A 20,728-nucleotide genomic window follows, 5' to 3' on the forward strand; every position below is an offset into this window, starting at 1 on the left:
CGTAAAAAATACGGTAGCAACATTTTAGATTTTACAGACTTAACTTAAATTTACAGTAATAAATCGTATTTAATTATCTGATATAATGTTAATTTACTGACCTATTGAAGTATTTATATCTGTTTTGTGCCATAGTAATACACTGACAACCACCACTCACAGTGGAGATGATAATCACGATGAATTAAAGCTCATCACAAGCAGCTCTTTCACAAGAAAGTTAATATTAATATATAGAAGCTGCACAGTGTCATTCATACAAACACTAAACACCATCATGGTAACACACGTGAAATTTTAAAAATGCAATAAACATTAATTTAACAACATTAAATGTAACATAAAACCCTAATGTCATAACTGATTAGAAAAAAACTAAGAAACATAGTTATTGCAACAAAAACGCAACAAATGTGAAGTGTCGCGCAGGGAATTGTGGGAATGTCAATTTACGTTTTTTCACTGTAAATTATACAATGACTTGTTCTTTTTCACTTCCAAAAACTGTAAATTTAATGGTATTTTACAGTAAAATTACATTAAATGTACCGTTAGATCTATCACAGTTGTTTACCGTATATAGTAAGGAAACTTTCTCTTAACCAATTAACAGTTTTTCACTGTAGCAATTTTACAGTCTTTGACCGTTAAAATCACGATAATTTTTTACAGTCTCACGGTCATTTTAGTTTTTTTTTACATTTTTTATGGTCTTGGAATATCTTGCTTGTATGTACTGGAGAAGCCATCTTAAATAAGATCTCACTCAAAAGTGTGTTAGAGGTCTATTTAGCCAATTTCATAATAATCAGAACGACATACAGCAGGGTTCTGCCATATATGGAATATTTATTCAAAACATTACATATCGATATTTAATTTTGATGGTAACTAAATCATGAATATCATGATGATTTCAATGAAGGTACCTAAAGACTGTGCTGGTAGACTAAATTCTCACCCTAAGGTTTATATTTTGTCATTTACTGACACAATATACAGTAAAATATAACCTTTAACTCTAACCAGAATCACTTGAATTCACTTCACATTTTTATAACTTCCAAATTCGTCAATATGAACTTCCGTAATTTGCCTAAATGGAACATCAGTCCTTTGTGGGCAAACAAAATTGTTCCATACTGTATAATAAACTGAAATTCTGAAAACATTTACTTAAATGATATCAAATCAAGAATTATAAGAAAACATTGACCTCTTAGAAGCAATACCCTGCAGTGTACCCACAACTAAACCTCTGTCTTTATCCCAGAGCTGCAGTCTATGTGGCACGTGTGTGTAAAAGTCATCTAGATCTGCCTCACGTTGAGAGGGTTGAAGGTCTGAGCTCTGATCTCACAGCAGAGCTTTCACCTGCTGTGTTTAGATGAGAAGAGTCTGTTGTTTAACATCTGACAGCTGGAAAAATGAACCGAGCATAAAATATCAACTGTTTATCTTTAGAGGTTCAGTTCTATAAAATGCATAATAATTTACACACCTACTTGGTTAGCTGACTCATTCAAGAGTTTAATGTCTGTGCTATTTAAATGCAGAATGAATGATTCTCTCCCTCTAGCTCACACAGCTTCAGCCGTGGTTTTTGTAAGAGGTGGCAAACCTGTTTCAGATCTGTAATGCCTAATTAAACAGGTGGATTATTTTTTACAGATATGTCTCAGATCTGTGTTATTGTTATTTCTTCACCTCTAGGTTTAAACTTGGCAACACCTGATAAGTTGTTCTAAGATGCAGGGCTCAGGGCATGAGGAAGGAAATTTTGCATGATCTTTTTTTAAAACCATATAGTAATTTGTAAAACTCAAAAATAGTATTTATTGAAACCAAACTACAAATATGAGTTGTTCTCTACCTCCTCCATATTGTGACATCACTGTGGAAACTATTAACACATAACCGCCTCCACAGCAACACAGCATGGCTACGTGAATTCATATGGCAATTTCCGATCTCAGGACTGACTTTGACACAGTTGGTCACAAGATTCAGCTTGACTGCAGAACAGTGCTGGCCTAACACATCCAATCCTATACTGGTTTAAATCCTGTTTAAGTAGCTCGGGATAAGGACTGTATGTTGAACTACACACACACCTCCACAAGCCATGTGGTATCTTTAGGTGTCCCCCAAGGCTCAATCCTGGGTCCTTTATTACTTTTTTATTACGTATGTTTAGCTGATGTAATTATCATCAGATCTCCTCAAATCAATCATTATTACCCTGCTGGATGGCACAGAACACATACATTTGTGGTTGTACTGGAACATTATACAACCTAATTAATATAGAGTATTCTCAGAGAAACGTCTATTATACCTTATTTAGCGTCCTTGTCTCTGAAGCCCAATAATCACATCAAGAATTTGGGAATCATATTTGACAGCAACTTCAGTTTTAAGAAACTCTATTAGCAATGTTTATAAAACAGCATATTATCATCTCTGAAGTCTGCAAAATTCTCTCCCCGACTGAAAGCGAGAAACTCATTCACACATTTTATACGAGACTTAACTGCTGCAGAAGTGTTTTGGCTGGCTTATCAAAGAGTTCAACGCAGCTGCAAGAATGCTGACTCGTGCTCGGCTGAGGTATCGCATTAAATCCCTTCAGTGGCTACGTGTCACACAGAATTGATTTCAAGATCCCTTTTTGACTTTTAAATGTCTTTATGGTGTCGTCCTAATGTACAATAGCAATATAATTTCCCTAGTGAAAAATAAATATACTAAAATCTATTTGAAATACATTTACTTTATGCTAAGGATACTACAAAATACATTTATATACTTAATATAAATATCCTGCAATTGTACTTTTATTATGCTAAATTGGTATACTTAAAGTCTGTTAAATTGGAACGGCTAATTTTGTACTTAATGCATTTTAGTTATTCGGAAATAGTTCTGAGGTCCAACTAAAGATATACTGAAGTATATTTGTCTGCGCTAAAGTGGAACTATTGCAATATAGGTACACTTTAAATATCTTGCATTTAAATACTGATACTATACAGAGATCACACCATCCTTAATAATCGTGATATTAAAACACATTTTAGGCTTAATATTAAGCAATGTGCATTGTGCAATAAAGATGTACTCCAAATAAATATTTATATCAGTAAGTGTCAAGCGATATATCAGTAAATATGTTAATGGACTTAGTATGAAATAAATGAATTTTAAATAAATTTTCGTATAGTTTTTTTTCACTAGGGTTCTTACTGTAATACAGTACACTCAAAAGTGTTGGTAAATACTTCACACTATAAATATTGAATGGTCTATATATTTTCTCTCTTCATTTAGATGATCAGTTTTAATACGTAGCATTTATTATTATAATTGATTTTCAAATTTAAGAATCTTATTTAAGTATGTGTCTGGGAAAAGGGTGACATAATAAAATCTACACATAAGGCAAAGTAGAAAAAATAAATGTACGTCAACCCCTGCCGCAGACGAAAGAAAGTTTGATATATGTATTGACACAGCAAACTTTGAAACCGTTGTGCCTTCATATTTTACTGATGTGCCGTCAAACTTCACACCGAAATGACTAATATTATCATCTGGGTGAAGAGACTGTTGCTTCTGTTATACTTGGTTTTCAAATGTTGCCTTATTTTATTTTATTTTTAAAGAAGAAGAAAAAATAAGAAAATACTTTTTATGAACTGTTGTCAGTTTCAGCAAGAGCATGCAATCGGTTAAAACAGAACAATGCTTAACATGACTCTAATATGTCATATATAATGGTATTTTAGAATAGATAAGGTTGTCTGAGGTGAAGCATTCTGGGTTCTTATTGGCTTCGAGTGTCACGTCCATGATCTCAAGAGAGATGATCTTCAGCAGGGGTTAAAATAAAGATCCATCCGGCTGGAGACTCCTTCACTGAATGAGCTTCAGATTTATCCAGCGGCAAGAAGACTTTGAGAAGTAGCATGCCAGTTCACACTCTTGGATTCCTCTTCAAACACTCAGCAGTGTTGGTATGTGGATGGTGTGCGTGATGTTGTGAGGGATCGCGAGGTCACATCCGGTCCTCATTCATGATGTGAATCGGGTTCTTGTTATGGATCATTAAACTCATCTGGAAACCGCAGACATCTAAGGAGGGATTGAAAATAAACAATTGTTAGAGAAACACATGTTAGGAATAGTTAGTGCGGTAAGGTCTTTTGTATGAGTAATAGTTAGTCATGCCCAGAACACAAGCAACGGCAAGAAAGCCTCGTAATTGTGTTGTTCTTGTCCTATAGGATGCACAAACGCAACTGTGTTTTATGTCAAACTTATGGAAGCTAAACCAAATGTGCTCTTCTGACTTCAGTCACAAATGCTTCATGCCTGTATAGAAAATTGTATTTGGCAAAATAACTGCTGATGATTCGTCTTGTTGAGTGGAAACTTTCTAATGTTATGTTTTGGCTGCTTTGTATAGTTAATGAACAATTAAGGAGAGTAGTAAGACATGCATTGATCTTATTCACGCATGAATGCACCAGTGACCTGGAATGGCCCATTACTGTACCATTAAATGCATGAGGTATAAGAAATGTCTGACATGGACAATTTGAGTTGAAGATTTCACTGATATGATTCGTGGGGGCCAATATATCAGATGTTGTGATATTAAGCAAAAATACTTACATTTAGCTAAACAACACATCATTACTAACGCCCATATTGGGGTTTTGAATATAAAAACACATAATTTGTGACAACCTATGTCTGGCTTGTTGAGAAGAAGTGCTATCGTCTCTCAGACCTGACAGATGAAAACAATTCCACTTGCATTGGAGCAGAGACTCGAGCAATATCTATATGGCAGTTTTTGCACACGTTTTGTACTCTAACATTGGAAGAATGAATATTTTGCCAGATCTGTGGCTGCTACCCACGATAAACATCCCAGTATAACACAAACTGTGGCTGTCGAATCAGCTTTGAGTCTCGGCCTCAAAATACTGCTGTTATCAGAACAAATCTTTATTTATACTGTATGACATAAAGGCAATGACTCATAACACTTATACAAAGTTGACTGAAGATAAGCTAATTATTGGCACTGGCACAAAACTGTAATTCTATTACATTGAAATACTTTTGTAATTTTTATAAAATGTTTCTTGATCAATTATTTGGACTGCAAGATGTTTAGACACTGTTGCACAGAAATGCAATATATATATATTATATATATATATATATATATATATATATATATATATATTTTTTTTTTATATATATAATAATGCCAACACTGAATTAAAAACAGAGTAATTTCCGCTTTTTGACTTTTAAATAAAAAGGTAGTAGACCGTACACATTGGATATTGGGCCGTAAGCTGGGAGTGTTCTGAACACAGCCGCTGTATTGTATGTCTGACTGCAGTTTGGTTTGTTTTCCTCTTGGCCTGATGACAGTCAGAGATTTATGACATGGCTGACCGGTGCTGGGTTCGGGTCAACCACAGAGTGCAGAATAGAAACAAGCCTAAATCTGATCAGAAGTCGTACAGAGAAACTGCAGAAACGTTTTTGCAGTCTAACTATTTTTCAAATGTACATTATTTAAAGCTGATGCCTTTTGATTTGATGATATAAAGAAGAGATTATCACTTGGAACCGTTGCAATGAAATTGGTTCTTGATTTGACGCTGCGGCTGCATGGCGGATATAATGGGTTTTGTTTTTGAAAATTAAAGCTTTAGTGTTGCTTTCAGCCCTGCTTTCTTATCTTTTTCTAATTTGTTTTTGTTGTTGTTGAAATTTTCATGTATTATTGATATAATTATCAGCAGATGCAGCTGAATGTGATACACTGTAAAAAGTTTAACTATTATTTACTCAATTTTATTGGTGAAACATTTTTACACTCAAAAAAATTGAGTAAATTTTAAAGCTGTGAAATCAATGAAATATACTGTATGAATTGAGTAAATGCAAGTAAAAAAATTAAGTAAATCTGAGTAACTGCATCTGGTACATTAACAAATAAAATTGAGTAGAAATAATTTAACATTTAAACATTAAAAAAACAATATTTATGAGTAATATTAACTGTTTTTATTAATGAGTAATATTAACTTTTTTATTTTCTCTAAACGTTTGTAAAAATAGTACTCCAGACAACCACCATTATACATTACATTGGCCTTTATTTTCAATGAGTACAGCAATACAGCACATTTTAGACTGTTTTTTCATGTATACAATATTGCCTGCATTTAAACTTATTTAACAAGTAAAAATGAAATATTTAAACATTCAGGTAGCCAAATTCAAGTGTAATCAACCACTCTGTTATCCAATATCCACCGAATCTGCGCTGGTCCTCGTGCCGGAGACAGACTCGCGCTCTGCGGGTGAACTTTGAACTTCATACCGCCGTCTTGCATTTCACTCACAGTCACTGTCTGAGGCACAGCCGAAATATACTGCGAGCGACTGACATAACCTGCCAATAAACAAAAAGTGATAGTTCTGAGGACATTGTATCATCCAAATGATAATAATTATATTCATTATCATTATGAAAGTCAGTCATGTGTTTATGCAAAGCGTTTCAATCACGCAAAAAGACAAACGCGGCTCTCGTCTCGTTTAGGTGTCGAATTACGCCTCTGTAGGCTATGTTGTTTTGCATTAAATATGATTTAAAGCACAGTAATGATTTTATAGATAAAATAAAACATACACCAACCTGAATTTCACAGTGAAAATGCACCAAATCTGCGACGCTGAGAAGAGAGCTGTTGTTCTTGACTGGAGAGTTCAAACAGCCACGCTCACTCCAACCGTCGAGTTTTCGTCACGTCAGAGGGTGGGGGAGGGTGGGGGAGGGAGGGGGCGGGGGGGGCATTGTTTTAATTGAGTAAACTTACTCAATTTTAAGAGCGTGTTAAATATATTAATAATATTGATTTGAATTAAGTAATTTTTTTGTTTCTTGAAACAGATCAGTTTAATTAAACATTCTCAAATATTTTGATAGAAATTTCACATATATATTAAGTATATTATAAAGAAATAATTGGTTAGTCAAATACTAAATTATTTTATTGAAAAAAACTTAAATATATCTGTAAATTTTAGATAAAATTAACTGTTGGATTTTTACTCAATTATTTTGGTATGTTTAACTCAAACAATCAAGTAAACGATATACAGAGATTTTATTAAGTTAATAAAGTTAAAAATTTCTGTAATATTTACTAAGCCACAGAATAATTTTTTACAGTGTACAGACATAATTGCTTGCATTGAATGTTAATGTTCTTCGGACTGAGAAGTCCTGACAGTTTTTGACTGATTATGATCACCTGCAAGAAAAAGCTTTCGTTTGAATAATATATTCAGTGATGAAGTCAAATCTGCACATTTCAGTAGCATTGTAACTTAGGGAAGACCTGGCTAGTTGTCACTGTGAATGTCTATCAGGGTAGATTTATGTTTGAAAGCCAATTTTCCACATTCAGTCTTTATATCTCAGAATCTCACAGTTCGGCTCATTTGTGCGAGTGGCATGTGGTCTCGTCGCAGGGTCTCAGGTCACGTTCCCCATGTGATGCTCTTATCCCAGAGTTTTCCGTGCGGCTGAGGGTTTTTTGAGCGAGCGTTTCCCCTTCGACGAGCGTTTCAACCTCCAGATCCTCTGGAACGCCACATGTGATCATAATATTACAATAGGCTTATGGTCTCAGCACACGCCTGTGCGAGGTGTCCACGATCCGGCACACTTACGGGACGCCCGGGGCAGAAACAGTGCCAGAGGCGTTTGATTTCTAATGCTGGAGTTTCTTCAAAATATTTTGGAATATTATTCAAAGTTTCTTGCTCTAAATTACTTTTTTTTGTGTGTGAAACATTTCCACTTGCTCTCTGACTGTTTTTGCTGAAGTGTATACAAGATAGTAATCTTCTATAAGATAATCATCTTAAATAACAATGCAGTAGTGAATGAGTGAGGTGAATGTTACATGTTTAAATTTAATTATGAATAATGAGGGATTGAATATGCTTTCTGTGTGTTGTACTGTACATGGGTTTTGCAAGCTATGTTTGCATTGGAGTCTGGACTAAAGAACTTTCTCCTTTTGTTTACCATTTAGTATTGTTGTTTGAATTATTTTTTACTTATTATGTAATAATTTTATGAATTATACCAGGCAAAGTTGTTATATAGTAACTATGGATACGAGGGGAACAGAATTACTCTTAAAACGGGCTTTTTATGTATCGCTCACATCCGATTTATCAGAATACAGATACTAATAATGTTTCCATTGCACACGATACTGCCGTTCATCTGGTCAGTTTGCTGATACGGTTCCCACAGACATTCCAATCCTGGGAATACCAGGACATTTTACATTTGTGCTCTCCAGGCCTGAGAGATCATGGAAATTAACAGAATCTTTAATAACTCATGGAAAAGCAATGGAATACACAATTATTCTAGTTATGCTCTGATTTAAAGGTTTTTATTGCTAGAAATTGCATTGTTTGTGTGAGTGAGAGAGATGTCAAATATATATTTTCTACTAATCTACTTTCCTACTCATCTACTAATCTCAAACATTTGGAAAAGTCTGGGAAATTCATTGGGAAAAAGGTTATGATGTCATAACCACAACAGTTTCAGGACAGGTCGCTTTCACAGTTTACAGTAATGTCAGTATATGGTCTACATGGACAGTACAGCAGTGGCCATAAGTGATGTCCTCATAAATTGATATCTTCACCCTTTATTCAAATATTATCAACAATGTGTTCAAGATTTTGTAAGAAGTAGTTGTGCTTTTATTTGTCATAATAATGCATTGAAACATGCCAAATTGTGCCAACATCATTTTTGGCCATACCAAGAAATTATAAATACATGCAAAAACAAGAGAGAACCACTGAAATATTAATAACTAATTATGTTGTATTCAATGCTTTTTCATCTGAGTTTTTTTTTATGCTTTTTTTTTTTTTTTTTTGCATAGTAAATAGCATAGTGACCTGTAGCTGTCGTTTGCCTAATGTTTTGTCCTTCCATCATATTTAAAATATAAAAAATATTCAATATTTTCCAAATATTTTGTGCTTTAATTGAACTTTAATTGAATATCTCCTCCGGACATCACTTTTCCCTACCTACGGTATCTCAATTTATGCTCATTATTTCATAAGAGCATGAAGACTTCTGTTTTCCATCATATGAACCCTCTATGAACCTGGACAGATGTCTTCACAGTCTCTGCATGGTTTCTGTTGAGGAAATGCACTAGGGCTGTACTCAACCAAAGAAAATCTTGGTCGACCGAAGTCCTGAAATTTTCGACTAGAAATCGACTAAAATCGACTAAAAATGACGTTAGAAAAAAACCCCGTTAAATTAATTAGATGCGCACTTTGCGCAGGACTTGGTAGCCTTGTTGTCCGCCTAAATGAATTATAAATAAACATAAACAACTAGTAGGCTATTTGCAGTATATTAAATCGTTTTTGACCTAATTATTTTGCATTGAAATGAGTCTGACACTCGAGTTTGTCAGCTCTGACGGCGCTGCATCACGTGCACCTGCGCAATATCATAGCTTATGATTTCCGAAAATAGTACTATGTTGTCGTCAACTAGTGATATCATCACAAGAACTGTTGAGGAATATGCAACATAATTTAGACAATTATTTTTGTCATATGTTATAATAAGTTATAACTGTCAGACGCTATCATTTCACCGTGCATGTCCTCGCACCGAGCGAGGCTGAACATGAGCTCAGCGTCGCAGCTGAGACACGAATAGACTATTAATATTAAATTAAAGCTTTTACTCTTAATAAACACAAAAGGCACGTCCACTTTAATAAAAAAAATAATATTTATTAAACAAACCAGATCAAGAGCAGAAACGAAATAAAGTGCATAACTGAAAAATAAAGCATCCTAGGCTCAAAACTAACACACCAACAGCACAGCACAATTGCGCATTAGGCTCCAAATAAAAAATAAAAAAGTTAGGTTATCACACTAAAACATTGAAATATGCAAATTCTAATATGTTCATATAGCCTACTCAAAACAGACAGGGTAAGCTAACGCAGACAAGTGAGCTTAACGTTACCACTTTTAGATGATATGTCATGTTTGTCGTCAAGCTGTGGAAAACTGTTGCTTGCAAACTTTGCATTCGACCTTTTTCATGTTATCAATTTTAACAAAATGCTGCCACACTGTCGATTTCTTTGTTGTTGACATGTTAGAAGAGGACTGACTATTAAACGCTCTCACAATTAAATAAATAATATTCAGCATCAAACCTTCTATGCTCGACGCTCTCTCTTGGGTTGGACTAATCCAAAAAAGGTGAAAACAAGGGGGGTGTTTTGAAGACAGACTGTTACAGTGAAACAAGGGTACTCTGAAAACACCCCCATTAGCAGTTAGTGCTTTCCACCTGATGAAATGAGCGCGCCTCAGCGCGGCAAAACTGATGAAATAAACGCGGCAGAAAATCGACCAATCAGAATTTTGGTCGAACCAGAACGTATCGACCAACTAATCGACTAATCGACTAGGGCAGTACAGCCCTAAAATGCACTTTCTGTCATGCTAACTCCTCGCATTGAGGTGTTTAAAGTTCTGTGTAGACTAGCTGACCTCCATATTCTCTTCTGCCTCAAACACTATGGGTGGTTGCTAAGGTGTTGCTAGGGGTTTCTCAGTAGTTGCTTGTAAGTCTACCCGTTCTATCCTCTGGCAGGTGAATATCATATGTCTGATCACAAAACAACTGTATAATTGTCCTCAACAAACCAAATGATTTGAGATATCATTAATGTTGTTAGCACCCGTCAAGTTTAATAGGTTAGGAGTTTGTTCTCATCACTAAAAACCTAAATATGGTAAAAACTAAAAGTCTAGTCAAACGTCACTAACGAGATTCCCAAATGCTTCCCACATATTTCATTATTCAGCCCTAAAACCAATTGGTTGATTCAGAAGTTGACGTGTTGAAGTGCTCAAACAAACAGAGCAACTTTCAAGATGTCAACCTATCAATATAGTTGACTGAAACTGGGATATGAGAATATATTTTAACAACCAGAAAAAACATACACACCTCGATAGAAACCCTGTGTCATAGCGTAATAAAGCAGTGAATTAGCGCAGCGCCGCTGATGTGTGTTTGTGTTGGCGCTGTATTGATGATCTCATCAGTAATCTAGACGTTCAGGGCTCATTTATTGTTTCAAACTCTGCTGTGTTGCGTAACCTATCTACAAAAACACGTTCGCTCATTTCTGCTCAATAATCTGGAGACTTTTGGTCTTTTTTCACTCCACACCCAGTGTTTCTGTCCAGTCCAGAGCGGATGAGAGCTCAGACACACAAACACAGCTCATCCAGTGACTCAAAGACTAACACATGACTGCACACTCATGGACACAGCCATAATAAAACCATAAACTGCAATATTTAACCAATTGTGGATGAAAGCAAGAAACAAAATGACCACAGAATGATGCATATGTTACATGAGGTGAAAAAAAGTCATTTTCCATGTTCCACCGTTTCAAAAATAACAGATGCCTGTGTCACCACAGTAAACTGTAGTATTCTTTCGAAATATGTTGCTTTCACTATGAACGTGAATTCTTGTTCAAGGGCCGTAACCATCATAAACATTGAGAGGGACAGTTTTCTGTTCACAGACAACCAGTGCGAATTCCAATGCAAACGGTGAAAGAATATGTGTGTAAGGTTGTGTAAGTAGATTATTATTTATTATATAAACAACTGTTTACGATAGGAATGTTAAACGACTGACAATAATATTGTCACGCTGTGTTGTTGCACTTGCAGGAGTCAAAATCCCAAGGAAGTTTATTTTTAATTCACCAACTGAAATACAGGAATTCATAGGAGAAAGCACTACACAACAACCAATACCGGAACAAAGATCTAACTCAAACTGAGGGCTTTTATTCACAGCAGACACAGGGGATAATTAACGAGACACGTGTGAACAGAATACACTAATCAATCAGTAACCTAGGAAACAAACAGAGGATGACAGAAATAATTAACAAGCTAGAAAACTGACCATGAAACTAAAACAGAAAACAAGACATGAAGGCAAACTCTAAACATGAACAAACAAACTCAAAACGTGACAAATATCCAGTGATGCAAGTTTATCAAATGTTGCCATTTTGAACAGAAAACATGAACAATTTTTTTTTTTTTTTTAACAAAAGTCATTTACATGATTCATGGAATTCATAACTGAATGCATATTTAAAAAAAAAAAAAAAAACTATTTGCAAGTAGTTTAAATTTACAATTAGACCTAAACCTTCTTTTACCTTTCTTACTTCTTTTTATTTCCATAAATCCTTTTTAATCCATTAATTAAAAAGTCTTGTAACACTTTAGTTTAGGGTCCAATTCTCACAATTAACTAGTTGCTTATTAGCATGCATATTAGTAGGATATTGGCTGTTTATTAATACTTAAAAAGCACATATTAATGCCTTATTCTGCATAACCATATTCTACATCCCTTAATCCACCCAATACCTAAACTTAACAACTACCTTACTAACTATTATTAAGCAGTAAATCAAGCGTAGCGTAAGTTCTGGCAGCTCACGTTAGTCAAGTTCGCATCAGTGACTCTCAGCTGATCCACATCTACCTATCCACCTTATTCCTGATGACCTTACTGCGTTTTGAATTATGGACGGCACTTCCGGTTCGGGGAACTTCCATTCAAAAAAGCTGAAACTAATCATTTAAAATCATAAAGTTGCCCTACAAATAAAGCTGATCCGTCAGTTTGACTGGATGAGCTGTCAATTTTCCTTCATGACTTATATTCAGATATCATGGGAATAACGTTATACTTGGTATTTTAACGTGACGTTATAACAAGAATATCTATGGCAAGAGCTCTTTTCAGTCGCTGCTTCTTTTCCTCGTGATTATTTTCTTTTTTGCCTTTGCAATCCGCTGTAAAAGTATGAAAAAGGACAACATATACTGCACATTTGTGGTCTGTTCTCCCGAATTTAATTTACGATATATTCCATTAATAATTCACTGGAATGCACGAAGAATCTCTCGTTATTCTCCTCAAATCCTCACGTCTCTTTCCAGGTTTGTTTTCACAGGTAAATGCAATTTATAATCAGTCAAAATGACGGAAATCACTTTGAAATAGTATCACGTAATGCTGAAGTTAATGAACATTTTTGATTAAGGCAAGTTAGATAATACAGATATGTATATTACTACATTGATATTTAACCAAAGACTCGCGCTTTTGGGGTTATTTGGTCTGCTGAAAGTACCTTGTTAATGCTTTTACACTTTTAAATTTCCTTTCAGTGTTCGATGGTTGAAGTGTGAGTAGATTAATGTCATCTCATTGTGGCACTTTTTTAACGTATTGCGTTCATAGAGCGAGTGTTTCACTGATTGTTTACAGCTTAACGGAAGTTACACCCATAATTTGCGCAAAGCGTCATGGGGCATAGGAATAAGGTGGATAAGAATACGACACCTATCACTGTATACATATATAAGCTCCTTCAGTATTATCAGCAGCTATCACGTTTCTCAGGAGCTGATAACCCTCCTCCATCCCCAGCTCCACCTCTCGTCAGTCAGGATTTGGCATTCTGATTCCCCCTGAATCAGACTAAAATTCTCTAATTATGTTGTACATTAAAATGAATGAATGATATCTGCAATACATTGTTGGTGTGTTCTGTTTACCCTGAGGGGGGTTATTGCTGCTCTTATCCATGCCATGCTGCACAGATGCACAGGGAGTTCTTGCCCAGAACAGAACCAGGCCGCCAATCCAAACTGTATGTTAATTGTCAATCGTATTTGATGATAGTGGTCCTGACAGAATTAGGTGTTTATTGTCTCACCAATGTTCAAAATATGGTTACAGCTTTGCTATATGGTACAAAACGATATCTAGCATTTTACATGGAGATTTTGCAAGCACTGTAGGTTGTTGTTTCATCATCTTAATGCTTTTGTGATCTTCTCTCTCTCAGGTCCTCATAACCGTGTGTCGCGGTGTCCTCCCAATGAACATCAGTGTCTGGGTTCAGACCTGTGTGTTCACATGAGCAAACTGTGTAACGGCGTCCCCGACTGCTCTGATGGAGGAGACGAGGGCCCGCACTGCAGAGGTGACAACTACACCACTCACATATACTCATATACTCATATACAGTTCTGCTTATCACACATCAATTTTAGCATTATAAATACGAGAAATATTGGTAATATTAGTCTTTCTGTAGAAATGAAGCTTGACACAGAAACAAAGCTAAAATTTTACTAACTCACCCTCATATTTTTGCCAACCCATTACTTCTTTGAAACACAAATTAAAATATTTTCAGTATTCTCACATCATTTTTTTTTCCATCCATTGAAAGTCCTAACAACTTTGACCTTCATAAAAAGATTGTAAAAGAAATGCATATGAATCGAACGCTTTAATCCAAATCCTCTGAAGAGACATGATAACTTTATGATGAACAGATTTAATTTAGGCTTTTATTCACATATAAACTTTAATCAACACACAGACTCAAAGCACATCAAATATGGTAAACAGCAGCTTAAATGTCCTTGCAGTTTTCAAATGCTTGGACTTTTAATGAATAGACAAAAATTGTCGCTGTGTTCCATTTCACACTATGCCCTAAATATGCACTCTTTTTGTGAAGAAAAGGTACATACTTTTGAGTGTGTAGTAGAAGAGTTTTGGGACATACTACCACACCACAATTGTGTCTTAAAGGGATAGTTCATCCAAAAATGAAAATTAGCCCATGATTCACCCTTAAGTCATCCTAGGTGTAGATGACATTCTTCTTTCAGACTAACACAATCAGAGGTATGTTAAAAAATGTCCTGGCTCTTCCAAGCTTTATAATGGCAGTGAATGGCCATTTAAGTTTTGAAGTCCATAAAAGTCAAGTCAAGTATATTTGTATAGCGCTTTTCACAATACAGATTGTATCAAAGCAGCTTCACAGTATTAAATTAAAATAATACAACAAGGTTTGTTTCTAGTGGAATTTATTGATTGATAAAATAATATTAAATATCCCCAAAATATCCCCAAGTGCATCTATCCATCCTAAAAGTGCATCTATCATCATAAAAGTGAATCTATCCATCATAAAATTGCATCTATCCATCATAAAAGTGCATCTATCCATGATAAAAGTGCATCTGTCCATCATAAAAGTGCATCTATCCATCATAAAAGTGCATCTATCCATGATAAAAGTGCTTCTATCCATCATAAAAGTGCATCTATCCATCATAAAAGCGCATCTGTCAATGATAAAAGTGCGTCTGTCCATCATAAAAGTGCATTTGTCCATCATAAAAGTGCATCTATCCATCATAAAAGTGCATCTGTCCATGATAAAAGTGCTTCTATCCATCATAAAAGTGCATCTATCCATCATAAAAGCGCATCTATCCATCATAAAAGTCCATCTATCCATCATAAAAGCGCATCTATCCATCATGAAAGTGCATCTATCCATCATAAAAGTGCATCTATCCATCATAAAAGCGCATCTATCCATCATAAAAGTCCATCTATCCATCATAAAAGCGCATCTATCCATCATAAAAGTCCATCTATCCATCATAAAAGCACATCTGTCCATCATAAAAGTCCATCTATCCATCATAAAAGCGCATCTATCCGTCATGAAAGTGCATCTATCATCATAAAAGTGCATCTATCATCATAAAAGCGCATCTATCATCATAAAAGTGCATCTCTCCATCATAAAAGCGCATCTATCCATCATAAAAGTCCATCTATCCATCATAAAAGCACATCTGTCCATCATAAAAGTCCATCTATCCATCATAAAAGTGCATCTATCCATCATAAAAGCGCATCTATCCATCATAAAAGCGCATCTATCCATCATAAAAGTCCGTCTATCCGTCAGAAAATGGGCAACAAACTCAAGCTCCTCCAACATTTCTCTTTAAAAATGGTCGTTTTGACTTCTAATTCATGACTGGTGTGTTTTTGCTCTATCCTCTGCTCTTACGCGTTCGTCATTACGTTGTGCGTCAGGTCAAGGGTCAGTCTTCCGCTGCAAAACGCTGCGTACGGCCGTCTGGTGGAAGATAGTTATTTTAGTTGATAAAGTTTTAAATATGGATATTTTTCACTTCAGAAAGCCTTTATTAACCCCCCAGAGCCGTGTGGAGCACTTTATGATGGATATATGCACTTTTATGATGGATAGATGCACTTTTATGATGGATAGAAGCACTTTTATCATGGACAGATGCACTTTTATGATGGATAGATGCACTTTTATGATGGACAGATGCACTTTTATGATGGATAGATGCACTTTTATGATGGACAGATGCACTTTTATGATGGATAGATGCACTTTTATGATGGATAGAAGCACTTTTATCATGGACAGATGCACTTTTATGATGGACAGATGCACTTTTATGATGGATAGATGCACTTTTATGATGGACAGATGCACTTTTATGATGGATAGATGCACTTTTATGATGGATAGAAGCACTTTTATCATGGACAGATGCACTTTTATGATGGATAGATGCACTTTTATGATGGATAGATGCACTTTTATGATGGATATATGCACTTTTATGATGGATAGATGCACTTTTATGGACTTCAAAACTTAAACGGCCATTCACTGCCATTATAAAGCTTGGAAGAGCCAGGGCATTTTTTAATATAACTCTGATTGTATTTGTCTGACAGAAGAATTTCATATACACCTAGGATGGGTGAGTAAATCAAGGGCTAATATTCATTTTTGGGTGAACTATCCCTTTAAAGAGACAACTCTGTTACATAGTTATGTGCAAACTGTCACCGTAAACTAAACTGTCACTCATCTTTACACAGTTAACGTCCTCATATACACACTCCACATTTCAGTTCATTTTATTATGCTATTCAACAATTCTTCCTACTGTATTGAGAGAAAAGAAAAAGCACGCTGATCTGCCAGATGTGGGTCTTTCATGCGGAGAACTGTCCTCTTGTTTTTGCATAATGATGCACTTAAAACCGCATGAAACAGAAATTGTGATAGTCTTTTCTTCCCTATTGTGTCGTATATCCGAGTGAAACGGCTTCTGGAACAAGAACAAATGTGGGCGGGGCTTGAGTTTGTCTCTGGGGAATTGATGGGGTGGGTGTGGTTTGCTATTGGTGGATCTCATGTGAGTGACAGGTTGCCCCACCCTCATCATCAGAGAAGAGAAGAGATGAGGGGTTGACGTTTTTTTTTTATTCAAGATTACCAGGAACATGAATTTAAAACAATAATGTGCACCGATAAATCATTTATAATAAACACTGCAATTTTCCATAAAAAAATATGAATGGTCAATTCATGGTGACTTTAAAAGTTATTGGCCAAAAATATCTTTACGAAAGTTCCCAATGTTGTTGCAGGTGAAATAAACACTTTTCATTTGGCTCGATATTGACATAATATAATAATATTATTATATATTTTGATATAATCACCCAAACTCCTTTATTTAAACCTCTCTCTACTTTTAATTCCCACCGGACAAAAACAAACAAAATACAGTGATGCTAGAAATTTAAGAAGTACTTACGAATTTCCTGAGTTTCTACATAAATCATATCTAGATTGTGATCAGATCTTTCTATCAATAGATGGAAGGAATTCAGTTCAAAAATAATATATAGTATATTTTCTCTTATTTATCTCCGGAAATTATGCAGGAGTAAACATCATTCCTGGGAAAATATGTGAACCTCCAGGATTTTCTGTCCATTTTAAAACATAATTGGATTCAGGCGTTTCAATTGTTTTAGTGGTAAATCTGGTGTGAGTTTAGCAGCTCCGCTTCACAGAGAGAACATAAACCTGGATCGTCTCAAACATAATCTGGACTTCATCACGCCTGGTTTTGGAAACTGCCGTGACTCAATCAAAAGTTCTTAATGCTCACAAGGCTGGAAAAGTATTTGTGAAGAGATTGATGTCCATCAGTTCGATAGTGTACAAAGAGAAGAAGTTCGGCTCCTCTGTTCCTCTACTGAGAGTGGCCGGGCAGAAAAATCACTCCATAAGCACGACATATAATATTCCAGGAGGTCACAAAGAACCGCAGGGTAACAAGGATCTACAGGCTTCTCTTGCACTGGATAAGATTCATATTCATGAGGCCATCAGACAAACACTGTAGAAGAATGATGAGCACAGCAGGGATTCTGCAGAGAAGAGGAAGACACTTCTGTCCAAGAGGAACACTGCAGTATAACCGTTGCCAAATACCACATGGATGAGCCAGGAGACCATTGGAAAAATGTATTTCTTAGTAGATGAGTCCAAAGTAAAAAAAAATAAAAAATAAATAATAGTAATAAATAAACAAAAATGGGTTTGAATAAGAAACATTCAATTTGGACAAAAAACACACATGCGATATATCATAGCAACCGCTTCCCAACTGTAAAGCTCACGGTTATTAGTTTTAAATAATTATGTGTTATTAAATAATTTGCTGCCTCTGGACCAGGACAGAGTGCCATCATTGATGAATGAGTATTGAGTTATCTGAGGAAATTTCACTCTCGGAAGAATGGCCCAACATTTCTCCAAGCTGTGATTTTTTTCCCCTCCAAATAAGTTAAAGGGGTCATGAAATGCATTTTCAGATCTTTATATTATGTTTCCGAAGGTTAGTTTATGACCTTAGCAAAGTTTTTTTGCGCCAAATATTTGTAAAAACAAGATTTTCCATCATCCTTTTCACTCTCTGTCAAGAACACTACGTTTCAAGGTGCGTTACTTCCAGAAACACAAGAAAACACCCACTGTTGTGGTTGGTGAACTTAATTGCACGGTATCCACATAACACATATCTACAGTATATGCGCATTGCATGAACTACACTGGGACATGTTCAACTTGACTATGCTTTCTTCACACAATATATTAATATTCCGTGTATGAACTGATTTGATTAGCAGCACTCAATGACACTTGCTCTCTTAATAGTGTTAAACGCTGGCTTAATGTTAGATGTGCTAAACAATCACTTAACTAATTTGGTCAAAAACTCTATGGGCCCTATTTTAAGGATCTAAGCGCATGGTCTAAAGCGCAGGGCGCAAGTTCACTTAGAGCGTGTCCGAATCCACTTTTGCTAATTTAATGACGGGGAAAATGGTCGGCGCTCCCGGCGCATGGTCTAAAAGGGTTGTCCCTATTCTCTTAATGAGTAATGGGAGTGTTTTGGGATTTGTGCGTTAAACCAATCAGAGTCTCATCTCCCATTCCCTTTAAATGCCAGTTGCGCTCGCGCCATGGCGGATTCGCTGTTTACATGACGGAATTTGATAGTGGAAAGACCGTAGCCGTGCGCAAACGGATCTGCTCGTGCGCGAGGTAAAAGCTGTGTGTGTGTGTGTGTGTGTGTGTGTGTGTGTGTGTGTGTGTGTGAGGTTAAAGTGCGCAAGCAGAACATCTACGGGACAAGACAGATTCCACCATATCTTTATGCACACAATAATAATCTTTTACATTGTAATCCTTTTATTTTAAATATTTGGCATGTTTGTGTGCTGCTGTGCGTCCCTGTGTGTGTAATAAGCAGAGTGTACGAGCGTTGTGGACCCGCATAGGCGCATATTGCTAACACGCTCTTTAAATAACAAAACAAATATTGCGCCATTTACTTCAAACCAGGTTTCAGTCGGTCAGTGGCTCAGTCTATTTCTGTTCCTCAAAATACCAACGCTCCAACAACGCCAGAACACACTCGTTTTCAGATCAGCAGCCCATGGCGCACAAATGGGCGCAAATGCATTTGCTATTTAAACAACGGACGTGAAAATGAAAACTGCGACGGTCTGAAACTAGCAAAAAAACACTTGCGTCGCTCCTGGCGCTGCATTGCACCGGGTGTAAGATAGGGTCCCTATGTATTCAGGAACTGATATATTTACTACTGATGCACAATGGTTAATCCTGCTTTGAATTTGTTTGGAATTATTTTGTTGGCAGATCAAAAATACACAAATCGACTGGCAATATGTACATCGTTACTCAATATTAACTTATTGTTAATTAAACTGTTGTTGTAAAAAACAATATCACACACACAACCATGCTGTCTGTTTTTTATTTGAGTTTTTATGTAAGTTTTTTATAGGCAAAGATCTGAACTCAATGTACAGGTCAAATAGTGTATAAAAGGAAAGGAAAATTCCTGGGCTTTTCAAATGCAGTTAACCTTGATCTACCTATTTTAGCTTCACCCCCATACACACACACACACTCTCTCTCTCTCTCACAGCTGTAGTGTCTCTCTTTATGCATGAATCTAGCGGGTGATCTCCAGTGATGTGACACAAACCCGTCTGGACATGAACACACTGGCGAGGTGATAGAGGACAACAAACCAGAGGAAATCACTGGAGAGATACAGACAGAAACTGCTAGAGTTCAAAATTTATTCTAGGTTAATTACAAATCTAGGGTTAGATCACCTAATCAAATGTTATTGCCATTTACAAACTTGGCATGATTCACATCAGATTTGAGATCAGGTACAACAATTGACACTGGTTCTGCATGTCTTGTGACTGTTCACTAAA

General features: G+C 35.9%; 1 protein-coding gene and 1 long non-coding RNA gene across 5 annotated transcripts in view; one reads left to right on the top strand and one right to left on the bottom strand.

Moving 5' to 3' along the window:
* Positions 1–20,728, top strand: part of lrp1aa (low density lipoprotein receptor-related protein 1Aa) — a 180,492-nt gene that overhangs the window by 23,708 nt on the left and 136,056 nt on the right. For all 4 annotated transcript variants that reach the window (XM_081356952.1, XM_081356953.1, XM_081356954.1 and 1 more), the window contains exon 3: positions 14,094–14,231. In XM_081356952.1, the coding sequence (XP_081213078.1) occupies positions 14,094–14,231 (138 nt within the window). The remainder of the gene's footprint in view (positions 1–14,093; positions 14,232–20,728) is intronic.
* LOC308685285 lies at positions 6,169–6,852 on the bottom strand. Its single transcript, XR_014029444.1, has 2 exons — positions 6,734–6,852; positions 6,169–6,487 (listed from the first exon to the last, which is right to left on the bottom strand). It is a non-coding gene; the product is annotated as an uncharacterized lncRNA (long non-coding RNA).

This window comes from Scardinius erythrophthalmus (assembly GCF_964197995.2).
Source record: "Scardinius erythrophthalmus genome assembly, chromosome: 25".
In the NCBI taxonomy this organism is placed as follows: Eukaryota; Metazoa; Chordata; class Actinopteri; order Cypriniformes; family Leuciscidae; genus Scardinius; species Scardinius erythrophthalmus.